General features: G+C 40.5%; 1 protein-coding gene across 6 annotated transcripts in view; it reads right to left on the bottom strand.

Moving 5' to 3' along the window:
* Positions 1–12047, bottom strand: part of CDC42BPB (CDC42 binding protein kinase beta) — a 97160-nt gene that overhangs the window by 67083 nt on the left and 18030 nt on the right. For all 6 annotated transcript variants that reach the window (XM_081003894.1, XM_081003895.1, XM_081003897.1 and 3 more), the window contains exon 2: positions 2314–2405. In XM_081003894.1, coding sequence (XP_080860020.1) covers positions 2314–2405 — 92 coding nt within the window. The remainder of the gene's footprint in view (positions 1–2313; positions 2406–12047) is intronic.

Here is a 12047-nt window from a genome sequence, read left to right as displayed (position 1 = left end):
AAACACAGCACCACACATGTCACCTTCTACAGATGACCCAGAGGGGCCCATTCTAAAACACTATAGCACCTAAAGTTAGGTAAACACAACCACTCTTCATCCACATGGCAGAAAGAGACCATTCCCTTATTGACCAATCAGAAGCCAAAGCAGCACATCATTACCTATACCTTTTCCTAAACATGCAATGAGCATGCACCTGGGCCTTTAACAGTCCTACATATTTACACCTGTCCTTTGCACTTTGCACCTGTCCTTTGCACTTTGATGTAGAGAACACCAAAGCAAAATCAGTATCATCATCACAGCAAATATGACTGTTAGGGTGCGAGAACATGCTTAGACACACCATATTAAGCAACATCATTCCACAACCCAAAATGCCATTTTTATTAATTCAATAGCGCTGTAATCAATGGTTTCTAAACAAAGGCTTGAGCTTCCCATTCTGAGGATTATGTAAACTTTTTATCTAACAAAAATACAATGTAATGGTCTGAATTAAAAGACATAGTAATAGCTTATTTAGAACAGTGCCACTGCAGGTTAGATAATCTGTTCTATGTTTGCAAAATGCTATAGAGGGAATCAAAAAATAAAATTCCTAGACTACTGACACAGAGTATACTCTGAAGAGTATAATGGTCTCTCCTACAAACCACTAGAAGCGTAGAAGTGTAGCTCAGTGATAGAGCATCTGTCTTGCATGCAGGGGGCCTCGGGTTCAATCCCCAGCCTCTCCAGGTTGGGGAGGAGAGGGTCCCTGTCTGAAACCCTGAAGAACCAATCAGTAAAGACAGGACTGAGCTGGATGGACTCTAGTGAGCCTGATTCAGTATAAGGTAGCCTCCTAAGTGTTCCCAAGGACTGGAAATGTCCCTTTATATATTAAAGACCTGATTTGTCAGGGAACCAATACCCTGCAATAAACAAAGGCTATTAACCAAAGGCTGGACTTCCAGTTCAGGGTCTAGGACTGGAAATACCACTGATACACAATTTTCAATTCTCTTTCCGTTCAGCTTGTATTTCCAGAAATCAAGGATGCTGAGGCAGGTCAATGATTAAATCTCCCATGGAAATATAATACCAATGCAAGAGATCCAGTTGCACGAGCAATGTCCTTGTTGGTTCAGAAGCAGCTCTGCATGCTTCCCTAGCAAGTGGTAGCTCCAGCAACCTTCAAAACCAGTTTCTGGTGTATTGTAATGAGTTGCTATTGGGAAGGGGGTAGGAAATGAGAATTCCCAGTTCACATACACAAGCCTAGGAAGAACCTAAAGGGATTATGCAGTTGCAGCCAGATTCTGCTGATGAATCCAAAGCACACCCTGAACTCTTTTCAGCATGCAACATTCTCCCGGGATCCAGTACAATTAGTTAAGTGCTGTCTCAGAAGGCAGAAGTACTTGCCCAGACACCGAGATAGCCCTTTTACCAAAATAAATCTCACAGTATTGTATATGACTGAGAAGGCTCTTAAAACATTTATTCCACTCCCATTTATCATGGAAGCATACATTCCCTTGGATTTAACAGAATGCTATCTTCAAGACTAAACATTATGCATTATGTCTCTTTATCATCACTTTGCTAATTTAGCTACTATATTTAGATGCGATTTCCAAAATCATGCCTCAATAGAAATTAATTAACAAATAATTCTCTACATTTTTCACACTATATCCCCATCAATAAAAGCTAACATTTTTTCCTGTGCACTTTTACAATTCAGATCACTAGCCACTACAAACTTTTTGCCTCATGCTAGGCTAGCCGGAATTCCAACACATTATGGGTTCTACCCAATAGTGTCATGGAAGCATCTTTGATCAACAAGTGGGATGGAGGGAATTTTTTGCCAATTTCTCCTTCTTCTTGCACATGCTGTCTTTCAACTCTCTGGAGCAGATTTTTAGGGTTGCAAGGAAAATCAGTGAAAACTGTATTTTCTCCTCTTCCATTAGTGGAGGCCTCCACTGGATCAAAAGCCCTTCCACAAAATGAAGGACCCAACTGGATTCAGTCCTATATGTATGAACTGTTCACCCCTAGGCTATGACAGCTATAGAGTTAAATATTCTAAAAGGGTGGGGGAATTGGTTTAATTTAGCAAATACAATAAAGATTCCTGAAGCACCTTAAAACCAAGCTATTTTATTGTGCCATAAGCTTTTGTGGTTTGGAGTTCACTTAGTCCGATGAACTAAAAATAGTTAAAAGAGAAACAGTTTGAAAGTAAAGCATGCAGTATATTTACCAAAAACTTACAATAGACAATGTATCTAAAACTGAGCTCCAATGGCATCTTACCTCACCAAATGCACCTCTCCCAATTACTTTTATGATTTCAAAGTCATCTCGATGAAGCTGCATTTCTTTCACCAGCTGAGTAAATGGTTTCGCTGTTGAAAATAAAGAGAAAATCACAAATTAAAGTCTATATAATAGCCCAACCTTGCAAGTAATCCCACAAAGGTTACTGGAATGCCATCTCACCTATACAGGTATTATTAACCTATGGCATGTTATCACTAATTTACAAAAGTTCCCCACCTGAACATCTTCTTTACCTGATACAAGTAACCAGTCATGCAGCTCTTTACAAGCTAACACTAGCCAGTTTCAATCAGCATTTTTGTTTCTAATGTTACCTTACATTAGAAATAGCAACAGAGGCTGCAGGGCCAAATCCAGACCTCTGAGGAGTAACACTTTGCCCCCCCCCCCACCCCAGTTGTCTGCAGGATGTATTAAGGAAGTGATTGCTAACAGAGAGCTCTAGGAATGAAATTTGTTGAGTTCATGAGGAGTGGGGGAAACAAGCCTGACCTACTATCTTTTAATCTCTCACAAAAACTAGCTGCAGATCAGTGTTGTACAAAGACTAGTCAAATCAGCGTCCAGAAAAATTGCCTTAAAGCATTACATCAGTCACATAAAATATAGAATGAAGCATATACTTAGAACATTTCAAGTTGTGCCTTTTCCCCTATTACAGATAGTGTATGTTCCAATAGGCATACATTCACTCCCTCAGACAAACACACAAAAGTAAGGTGCTAAGGAAAGTGTCAAAAAAAAGGCAATAGCTATCCCTGGGTGTAGCACAGAAGTCAGCAGCTTAGCCAACAGGTCTAGCATTCTCTGAGTGTCTTGTCAAAGTTCTCAATTCAAAAGCAATAATAGCACCACTATTATGACAACTGAACATATGCATTAAGTACAGCCCATTGTTTTTACCACAATGGCACTTGGCAAGAAATTTGCAATACAGACAACTAAGAAATTACAGGAAGATGCTAGGATCCAGCAACTGTTGCCGCCTGAGCATATTTCTCTCCCAGGCCTAATAGCCTACAGCAGGGGTGGGGAACCTTTTCTAGCTTGCTAGATCAGTATCACCCTACCCGTCAGGTCAAATTTGACAGATGGGTGGGGTTGCTGACCTGCCAATCACCTGATGTCAGCAGTGATTCCATATATCATATGTGGTTGTAGCCAGTGCTAGTCCAACTCAGAACAGACCCACTGAAATTGATGAGCCTAAATTAGTCATGGGTCTCCTCTAAGCTGGACCGGCAAGGGATAAAATCCAATGTATTTATACTTCAAAATGAAGTTACTCCTGTGGACTCATCTTATTAAATACAAGCAGATATCTTATTGGAGAGGCAGATGTACTCTGTGCATGCCATTTATTTCTAAGGCTCATAATTTTAATTTATCTATCTCACTGTTTAATTTAAACTCCTTAGACTCTATTAAATGCTTTGACTAGGTAGAATATTACGTGCAGATTTTCCTTCTCAGTAAGCCAATTGACAAAAGTTTTGTATGACACCTTTTTGCAAACAAAACAAAACATCCCACCAGAAGATCTGGAGTCTCGTGATAAGATAACACACGTTATTAACTAACTCACTCTGCGCTCCCCTCATATTTTCAGACATAGTCACATTTATTTAGGTGAATGAAAAGGGCCCCACAGACCAATTCTGCTGCTGCAACCCATACAGACAAGAAGAGCAGAGGAAAGTGCAGGAACCAAAGGCTGCTGTGACTCATTCTCATTAATGCTAAGCCATGGCTTAGCAGTACAGCTGAACCAGATCACTGTGGTCTGGTTCACAGTCAGAAAAAAATTACTCTTCTTACAATGACTGGTAACATAGCTTTGAGTGGGTTTTTAAACACCTAGTGTCCTAGGGCAAATTATCCCCACCCCCTTTGAGCCAAAAACAGTAAGTATGATAACATGTTCTTCAAGCTTTAGAATGGAGGTAAAACTTAGTGGAGCCTCCAAACATTATTGCAACACCATTTTAAAAGTTCAGGCTCTCTTGTGAGCCAGAAGGGTACTACTGGAATCAATATAATTGCACAGATGATAATGTTGACTACTATATAAACTTATATATCACCCTTCATCCGAGGATCACCGAAGGGTTACAGTATAAAAACACAAAAATGCATAACAACAAACAAAACAATCACCCCTTCCACAAATGCAGTTTAAAAAGCCATAGATTGCTTAATTAGTCAAAGGCTTGGGAGAATAGAAATGTTATCTCCTGGCACCTAAATATATGTGATGAAGGTGTCAGGCAAGCCTCCCTGGGGAGAGCATTCCACAAACGGGAAGCCACCATAGAAAAGGTCTCTTCTCTCCTTGCTACCCTCCTCAGCTCTTGTGGAGGAAGCAGACAGAGAAGGGCCTCAGAGGTTGGTCACAGATTCAGGGACTGTTCATATGCAGTGCACAGTCATTCCTATTGAATTAAATGTACATAGGAATAACATAACCTAGTGCAACATGCAACCTATCTTGAGACAGAGAGCAGTCTTTGCAAATAACTTTTAAAATGAGTTTTGCAGTCAAGCCAGAGCTACATATGCAAGACTTTAGGAACCAGTGCAGGAACACATTAAGATTTTTACTGTGAAAACTGCTGTAAGAGAAGACTCTGGAGGCTGATAAGAATGCTGAACAGATACTGAGGCCATGGAATTAATTAATACTGGGGATAATACCTAAAGTTACAAGAGATTTCAGGGGAAAATATTTTCTGCTTTAACAATCAAAGAACAGAATGCTGCTTTATGCTTTGATTTCTACTGTTACCCCTTCAGAATACTTCAGATCACTGGCCAAGCCTCTTGTTTACATCATATTTTAGTGTGCTTTCTTTTTTAAGAATGTGGAACAGCAGCATCCACAGTATGCAAGATTAGATAGCTGGGTAGGTCTTAATGGGTCTGGCTGCTTCCCCAGCAAGGCATGCTTCAACAGCCTGTTCCATGATATTGCAGTTAATACTTTCCCCATCTGCACACAGGCCCACAAACCTGGAAGTCTTGCGCATGTGGTATTTTCCAGACACTAACTTGCCTCCTAATTAATGTAGTCTAGATCCTAATTAATTCAGCATAGAAGAGTGAGGTGGTAGGCTCTTGAAATGGTGGTATGAATTGCACCACTCCAGAGTACAAGCAGAAGACGTTTTCGAATACTTCATGGCATGAAAGACTCCCTGCAAACAGAAAACTAGTTCACTCCTCAGAAACAGAGCTAAACATTTCCCCCTCATGAGCTTATTTACTTACTGGGGGGGGGGGCGGGGAGAGAGAGAGAAATGAAGAGATGCGGAAGTACAGTGGTGCCTCGCAAGACGAAATTAATCCGTTCCGCGAGTCTCTTCGTCTTGCGGTTTTTTCGTCTTGCGAAGCACGGCTATTAGCGGCTTAGCGGCTATTAGCGGCTTTAAGAAAAAGGAAACAAACTCGCAAGAACTCGCAAGACGTTCCGTCTTGCGAAGCAAGCCCATAGGGAAATTCGTCTTGCGGAACGACTCAAAAAACGGAAAACTCTTTCGTCTAGGGAGTTTTTCGTCTTGCGAGGCATTCGTCTTGCGGGGCACCACTGTAGATTTAAAATGTTACCTTAAGTAGCACAGTTCATTCTACAACCTGAAGATTCTGCCATTTCAAACTGCTGCATGTATAAGATCAAACTATAGGCAAATCATGATTTAGGACAGAAATCATTTTCCAATGCATTTTTCCTAGACTTAATATGCAACAGTGATAGCCAACCCCTGCTCTTAACTGCCAGCATGTAGTTAATCAGTGGCATACTGACATATTTTTCACATTTTCCCGTCAGCTTCAGCAGGAGACACCCATGGGCTGTTTCACAGTACAGTACAGCCAAATTAGGATTTAAGGGACTAAGATATGGGATTATGTGCATCCTCCCTTTCTTTTGGTGTGTACAACCATCATCAACTCAAGTTACAATGAAAGCATGTTCAGTTCAATGCTCATTTTAAGAACCTTAGAATCTCAAATCTGGGTTCAATTTATCACGTTACTGCATGATGAGACTGGGTGATTTATCCCTCTTTACTTTCTACACCACACCATTTTATAAGTATCCATTATGTTCTCCCTCAATTTTGTTCTAAGTATTTTTTTTAAAAAACCCTTTCCTAATAAGGAAAAGTAAACTAACCTTCTGATCATTTCTGCAAATGAAATGAGGCTATCAGAAATGCACACTTATATTCTAATTAGGAAATACCATGCTGTTTACACAGAGTGATACAGAATGTTAAATTTGTAATGTTACTAAGTGGCCTGGATACAGCTACATACGGTACAAATTCAATCAAGCCTATCACACTGAAGAGATGTTAACTTTCCCTCTCCATACCCACACTCAGTGTGAGTAGGGTGTCTGTGTGTGTGTTACTGATCTGTACTGACAACACAGAAAAGGCTTTAAATACTTTTAAATTAATTAATAAAAGGAGAACAAAGTTTCTCAAATTGTTCCCAACTTTGTCTGACATTGCAGTGACGTACCATACTTTATTGAACCATTTGTACTCAAAATTATGCAAGTTCACCATTCAGCTGGTACTAATATTTGAGTGTTGATGCTGTAACCTCAAAGAATTTATAGAGGGCTCATTGATATTCTACGAAGATTTTAACTTTTATTGTGGTTTCAGAAAGGGTGAAATGAGAGCATATTAGAGAATGTATGCTATGAGGAAGTATCATGGAAACTAAATCAGAACAAAAGATATACACCTTTAAACTGAGTCTCCTTTCCAAGAAAAAAAAACCTTTCTCTTTGTACCCAACTTGAAAACTGAATCAGGATTTCCTGGATCTGTCACTGCATCAGTTTACATCCAAGCAACCAACATGCCTACCTTCAACAAACTGCATGCTTAAAAAAATACTGCAACAGTACTTGAAAATAAAGTGAGAGATAAGCAACAGAGGACAATGTGAGCTGTCCGTGCGGCATTATAGATACTATAGTGGTACCTCGAGTTACAAACGCCTCAGGTTACAAACTCTGCTAACCTGGAAGAGTTACCTTGAGTTGAGAACTTTGCCCAAGGATGAGAACGGAAATCGTGCTGGCGGCGTGGCAGCAGCGGGAGGCCCCATTAGAGAAAGAACGCCTCTAGTTAATAACAGTTTCAGGTTAAGAACGGACGTCCGGAATGAATTAAGTTCATAACTAGAGTATCACTGTACTGAATGACCTCAGAATATCTTCAGAGTGAACTATAGACACATTCATGCTAATTAAGGAATTAACTAGTCCTTATAAATTTAAAATACTGTTTAAAAAGTATCTAAGAGAGATTTGCAAACAAGACTAAGGAAACCCTCACCAATGTTTGCACAGCTGTCTCAAGAGTGTGTGTGAGGGACAGTATTTTCAGTTGTTGTTTTTAACTGATCATAGGAAATTTGCCTTATACCAGACCAAACTCTCTGTCCACCCTAGGGCACTACAGTGTATACAGATCTGCAGCAGTAACTTTTGCTTCTGTTATAAGCCTCTACCTGATCCTTTTAACTGGAGATGCCAGCAACTGAACACAGAAGGCCCCAGTTTCAAAGAAGCAGCTCCACAACTGAGCTAAGAGTGACTTTTCTAAATTCACATTTAGGAGGAGGAAAGTACTTAATTTTTTATATCCGGGTTGCCAAACCCTTAAACTGATTGTGTTTTGTGGGTATCAGAGGCATAGCGTGCCACTGACAATATACCTACTGCGTTGTAACTTGCCATAACCTGCTTTAGTTTAATAACCTATCTGATAAACAGTACATCTATACTCATTACTAGTAGCTTTCAAAGCTGTAGGGCAGGCAACTCTCCCTACAGAGGCACAGACAGCTGCCAAGGGAGGCTCAAGCTCCTGTGTATGTCAAAACACCAAACCTTATGTTGATTTATGCACTAGGGTTCAGCAGGAAGGCATGTAACATCTTTGCTCCACCCAGCACCTCCTGTATAGCACCTCCATGAGGCCTGGGGCTGTGAGGGACATAAAGAGCACCCACCTAGTGAAGAAGTCATGTGGGGCAAACTTACAGCTGCTTAAACAGCCAGAAGATTCAGCTGCAGATTGGCATGTGCTGAAACAAAGGAATGGGAAACTTACCTTTGCCCTGCTGGTAGTGACTGCTGTATCACTGTTTATTTTATTGTGTTTTAGAGATATTGTAAGCTGCTACAAGAACTTCAGTTAAAAGGTGGGGTATAAATACTCCTAAATAAATAAATAAAGCTGTTTTAAAGCTTTCGGTTTTGCACTTTAAGGTATGTTGTAAGTACGTGGAATACTGTTTCTGCACTTGTCATGACGAGAGAGAAAACAGCAAAATGAACCCTCAGTTGTCTCCAGCTACAACTGTTTGCTATGTCACTGTTTGCTATGAGGAGTGGCATCCTTGTGGTGAGTTTCACATCCCTTCAGACGCATCATCCAGTAAAACTTGCTGCATCAGTTCCAGACACCACTTAGACAGCTCCCCAGACCAAGCTCTCAGTGCAGGCTGTGACACTCACCACACAAGTGCCCAGGAAGACAGGGTGGGAGGCTTGTCTCCATGTGCTTTGGCAGAGACAGCACAATAACCCTAGGATCTGACATTTGGCTAATATTGAACAGTTCTTTTCTCTAATTAATGAAATCTGAGAACACTTCACTGATAGTCTTTTAATAATAATAAGGCATTTGGCATTCCTTCTGGACTTAACTGATGAGGAATTCTTATGTTCATATTTTTTGTGAAATGTAACTTTAAATGAGAAACGAAATTAAAATTACTTTTTGTAAAAGATGGGAAAGAACTAAATAATTGCTAAACAGATTTTCTATAGTAGCTGGGAATTACAATACCACTGTCCTGTGCTATAAATATAATTGGCTTTCTGAACAGGTGGGTACTTTATGCTTACAATTCAGTAAAACAGCACGATAAATCTGAAACTAGAAGTCAATGAGATTTGAGAATAATCCTCCTTAAAGGAGAAGTTTTCTATGGAATGCTTGCTGAAAGTAAAAGCGGTTTTGTGTTTACTGTTGGGACACAGTCTAAAGATTTATACAGAACTTATTCCCTACTAAAGATAACTACCAAAGAGCAATGATCAGAGAACACATAGGTGTGGCACACCTTTCTGTTCACTGTACTTTCTCTTAATAAATGGCAATATACAACCAGCAATCTTCAACTCTGTCCCACACCCTGTTTCATTTCCTTAGACAGAATTCTAACTGAAAGGTTTGTGAATGTTAAACCTCTGCCTTGGGCAAAAATCCATGAAGACACATGAGAGTCACTCATTGCTGCTATTAGCTGTAATACTTGCAGTGATGAAAGCTATCCAAAGACTCCAATTGAGGACTTTTACATTTGTGATGAACGTTGGCCAAAAAAAGAGTTTTACAAGACTGTTTATTTGTTTAGCAAACTGCAAGTTCTACAAGGGTAGTGTCCCTTTCTGAGCGTGCTTATTTGTCCACCATTCTCTGGCTTTTCGTGCTGGCCTACCCTTAAGAAATGTTAGCTTTGTTGCTGTTTTTATTGTACATTGCCTTAAGACAATTGTGCAGAAGGCAATTAATAAATTGCTGACAAATTATGTAGGGGTTACATTCTGGGGATTGTGCCTAAAGCCAAAATGGCATATAGTCAAAATACATTGGGCTCAATGCCAGTGGGGTTGTCAAAGTCATTTTTCCTGGAACCCTGACCCCCTTTCCAATTTTTTACGTATTTTTTGCCACGCGCATAAAGCTGAATGTGCATAAGTTAAATGTGTATAGATTGCTGTCCTACCGTACAAGGCAAGACCCATAATACAAATGACTCTGCTAGAAGCAACAGATACAAAATAGGCTTGGGAGCACCTAAAGCAGTAGTTTTCAACCAGTGTGCCGTGGCATCCTGGGGTACCTTAAGTGATGGTCAGGGGTACCACAGGCAACAATGGCCTCTGTCCCTCTTTCTTTCCCTCCCTCCTCTGATGCCCTCTTGCATCTCTGCCACTCAAAGGCTTACACAGCTGTTTGCTGCAGCAGCCCTGGCTACAAGCTCCGCAGGTGAATGATGCCTCTGGGGCTGACCAGGGGGTGCCTTCTAGGCCCCTGTGGGGCAGTGTGAGGAGGCACCTTTCTTTGAAGAGGGGGCCCAGAGGACTCCAAAGGAGAGGGGAGAGGAGAGGAGGCTGAGGGAACACTCCCCAAGGGAGGGTGTTTGAAAAAGATTGAAAGGCTGCCAGCTTTGCAGGCAAGGGGTGACATAAGTGGGCTCCTGAGCCCCACAGGGTGCCGATGAATGTAGATGGCCAAGGGATCCATAGACTCAAAAAGGCTGAAAACCTCTGACCTAAAGGACTGTCAGCTCCTGTACCACAGATGAGAGAAGGCCTGCTGTGTCTCACCTCACTCAGAAGTAAAATCTTTGTGTGTGTGTTTTTCAGCTCATATCTGTGTGATCTTTTCTCCCCCTGATGCTTTGGTTTGATAGCTGGTGCTTTTGTTGCGCATTTGAACCTTATTATTGTAATTTTATGTTCTTTTGATAACATTCACCTTCTTAAGTGCTCCACTGAGTGAAAAAGCAGGACAAGAAATCATGAAATCACTAACTGTACAACCATGTGGGATGTTCTTCTAATAGTTCCATTTGTCCCACCTCAGTTTGACAATATCTATCTTCAAATCAATCTCACACCCTTCTCTCAATCCTTTGGAATCACCATAGTTTTCTGATATTAACCCGCTTTGTTTGTGAGCATCCTTTTCCATTCCACCATCTGTCAGACTCAAGCATCAGGCATATAGGAAACTGCCTTATATTGAGCTTGGACCATTGGCCCAACTAGCTCAGTACTGTTGACACTGACTGGCAGTGGCTCTCCAGGGTTTTAGTCAGAGGATATTCAACCTGGAACCTTCTGAATACAAGTCAAATGCTGCACAACTGAGTTACCGCCCTTTCCCAATTCTTAACAACTGTTAAAGGCTTTAACCCTGCTCCTACATTCATAAATCACCTTGCAATTTTTTGAACCTGCATTAGTACCCTACAGAAGCTAACACATTACGTCCTCCAGGCCGTATATGCTGGAAGAGATGTAACATTACGGGAATATTGCTACATCTATGAACATGTACTGATTTTTCAGGTTCAAGTCTTTGCAGGATTGTCTGAGATTGTTCAGGAAATAATTCTCCCTATTCCAGTGTGGGCATTCTTTGATGATGTAGCAGCTAAAGTATAACACAGGGGCCTAGTGCAACTCCTTTTAGCAGTGGGATTTACAGAGAGAGTCAGGCACCGGAAATAAAAAGATTTCATGGAATACAAATGATGTTTCAGAATATCAAGTACTGACCATCCACCATTTTTTTTTAAACTACACATTGCAGTAAATATACAAAGTAAATATATATTAGCTAAACAAGACAACCTTTTTACATTTGGTTTTTATTCCTGGCTAGCAGTAACAATGAGAAAACAAAACCACAACTGGCACAAACTAGAGAGACTCTATTGTAAAGTGAACTGTAATGGGAACTCACAAAGTAAGACAATGACATTCATTTTGAACAGAAAAGTATCCTGAACAAATTATTCGGAATTGCCTAAGGGGTCTTGGTTCTTGTGAAAATGCAATTAAAAATAGTAATAATGCGGAGCTAAGCATAACTCTTTACAGG

The sequence above is a fragment of the Podarcis pityusensis genome, assembly GCF_964106645.2.
Source record: "Podarcis pityusensis genome assembly, chromosome: 1".
Lineage (NCBI taxonomy): Eukaryota > Metazoa > Chordata > Lepidosauria > Squamata > Lacertidae > Podarcis > Podarcis pityusensis.
This window is presented reverse-complemented; position numbering and strand designations above follow the sequence as displayed.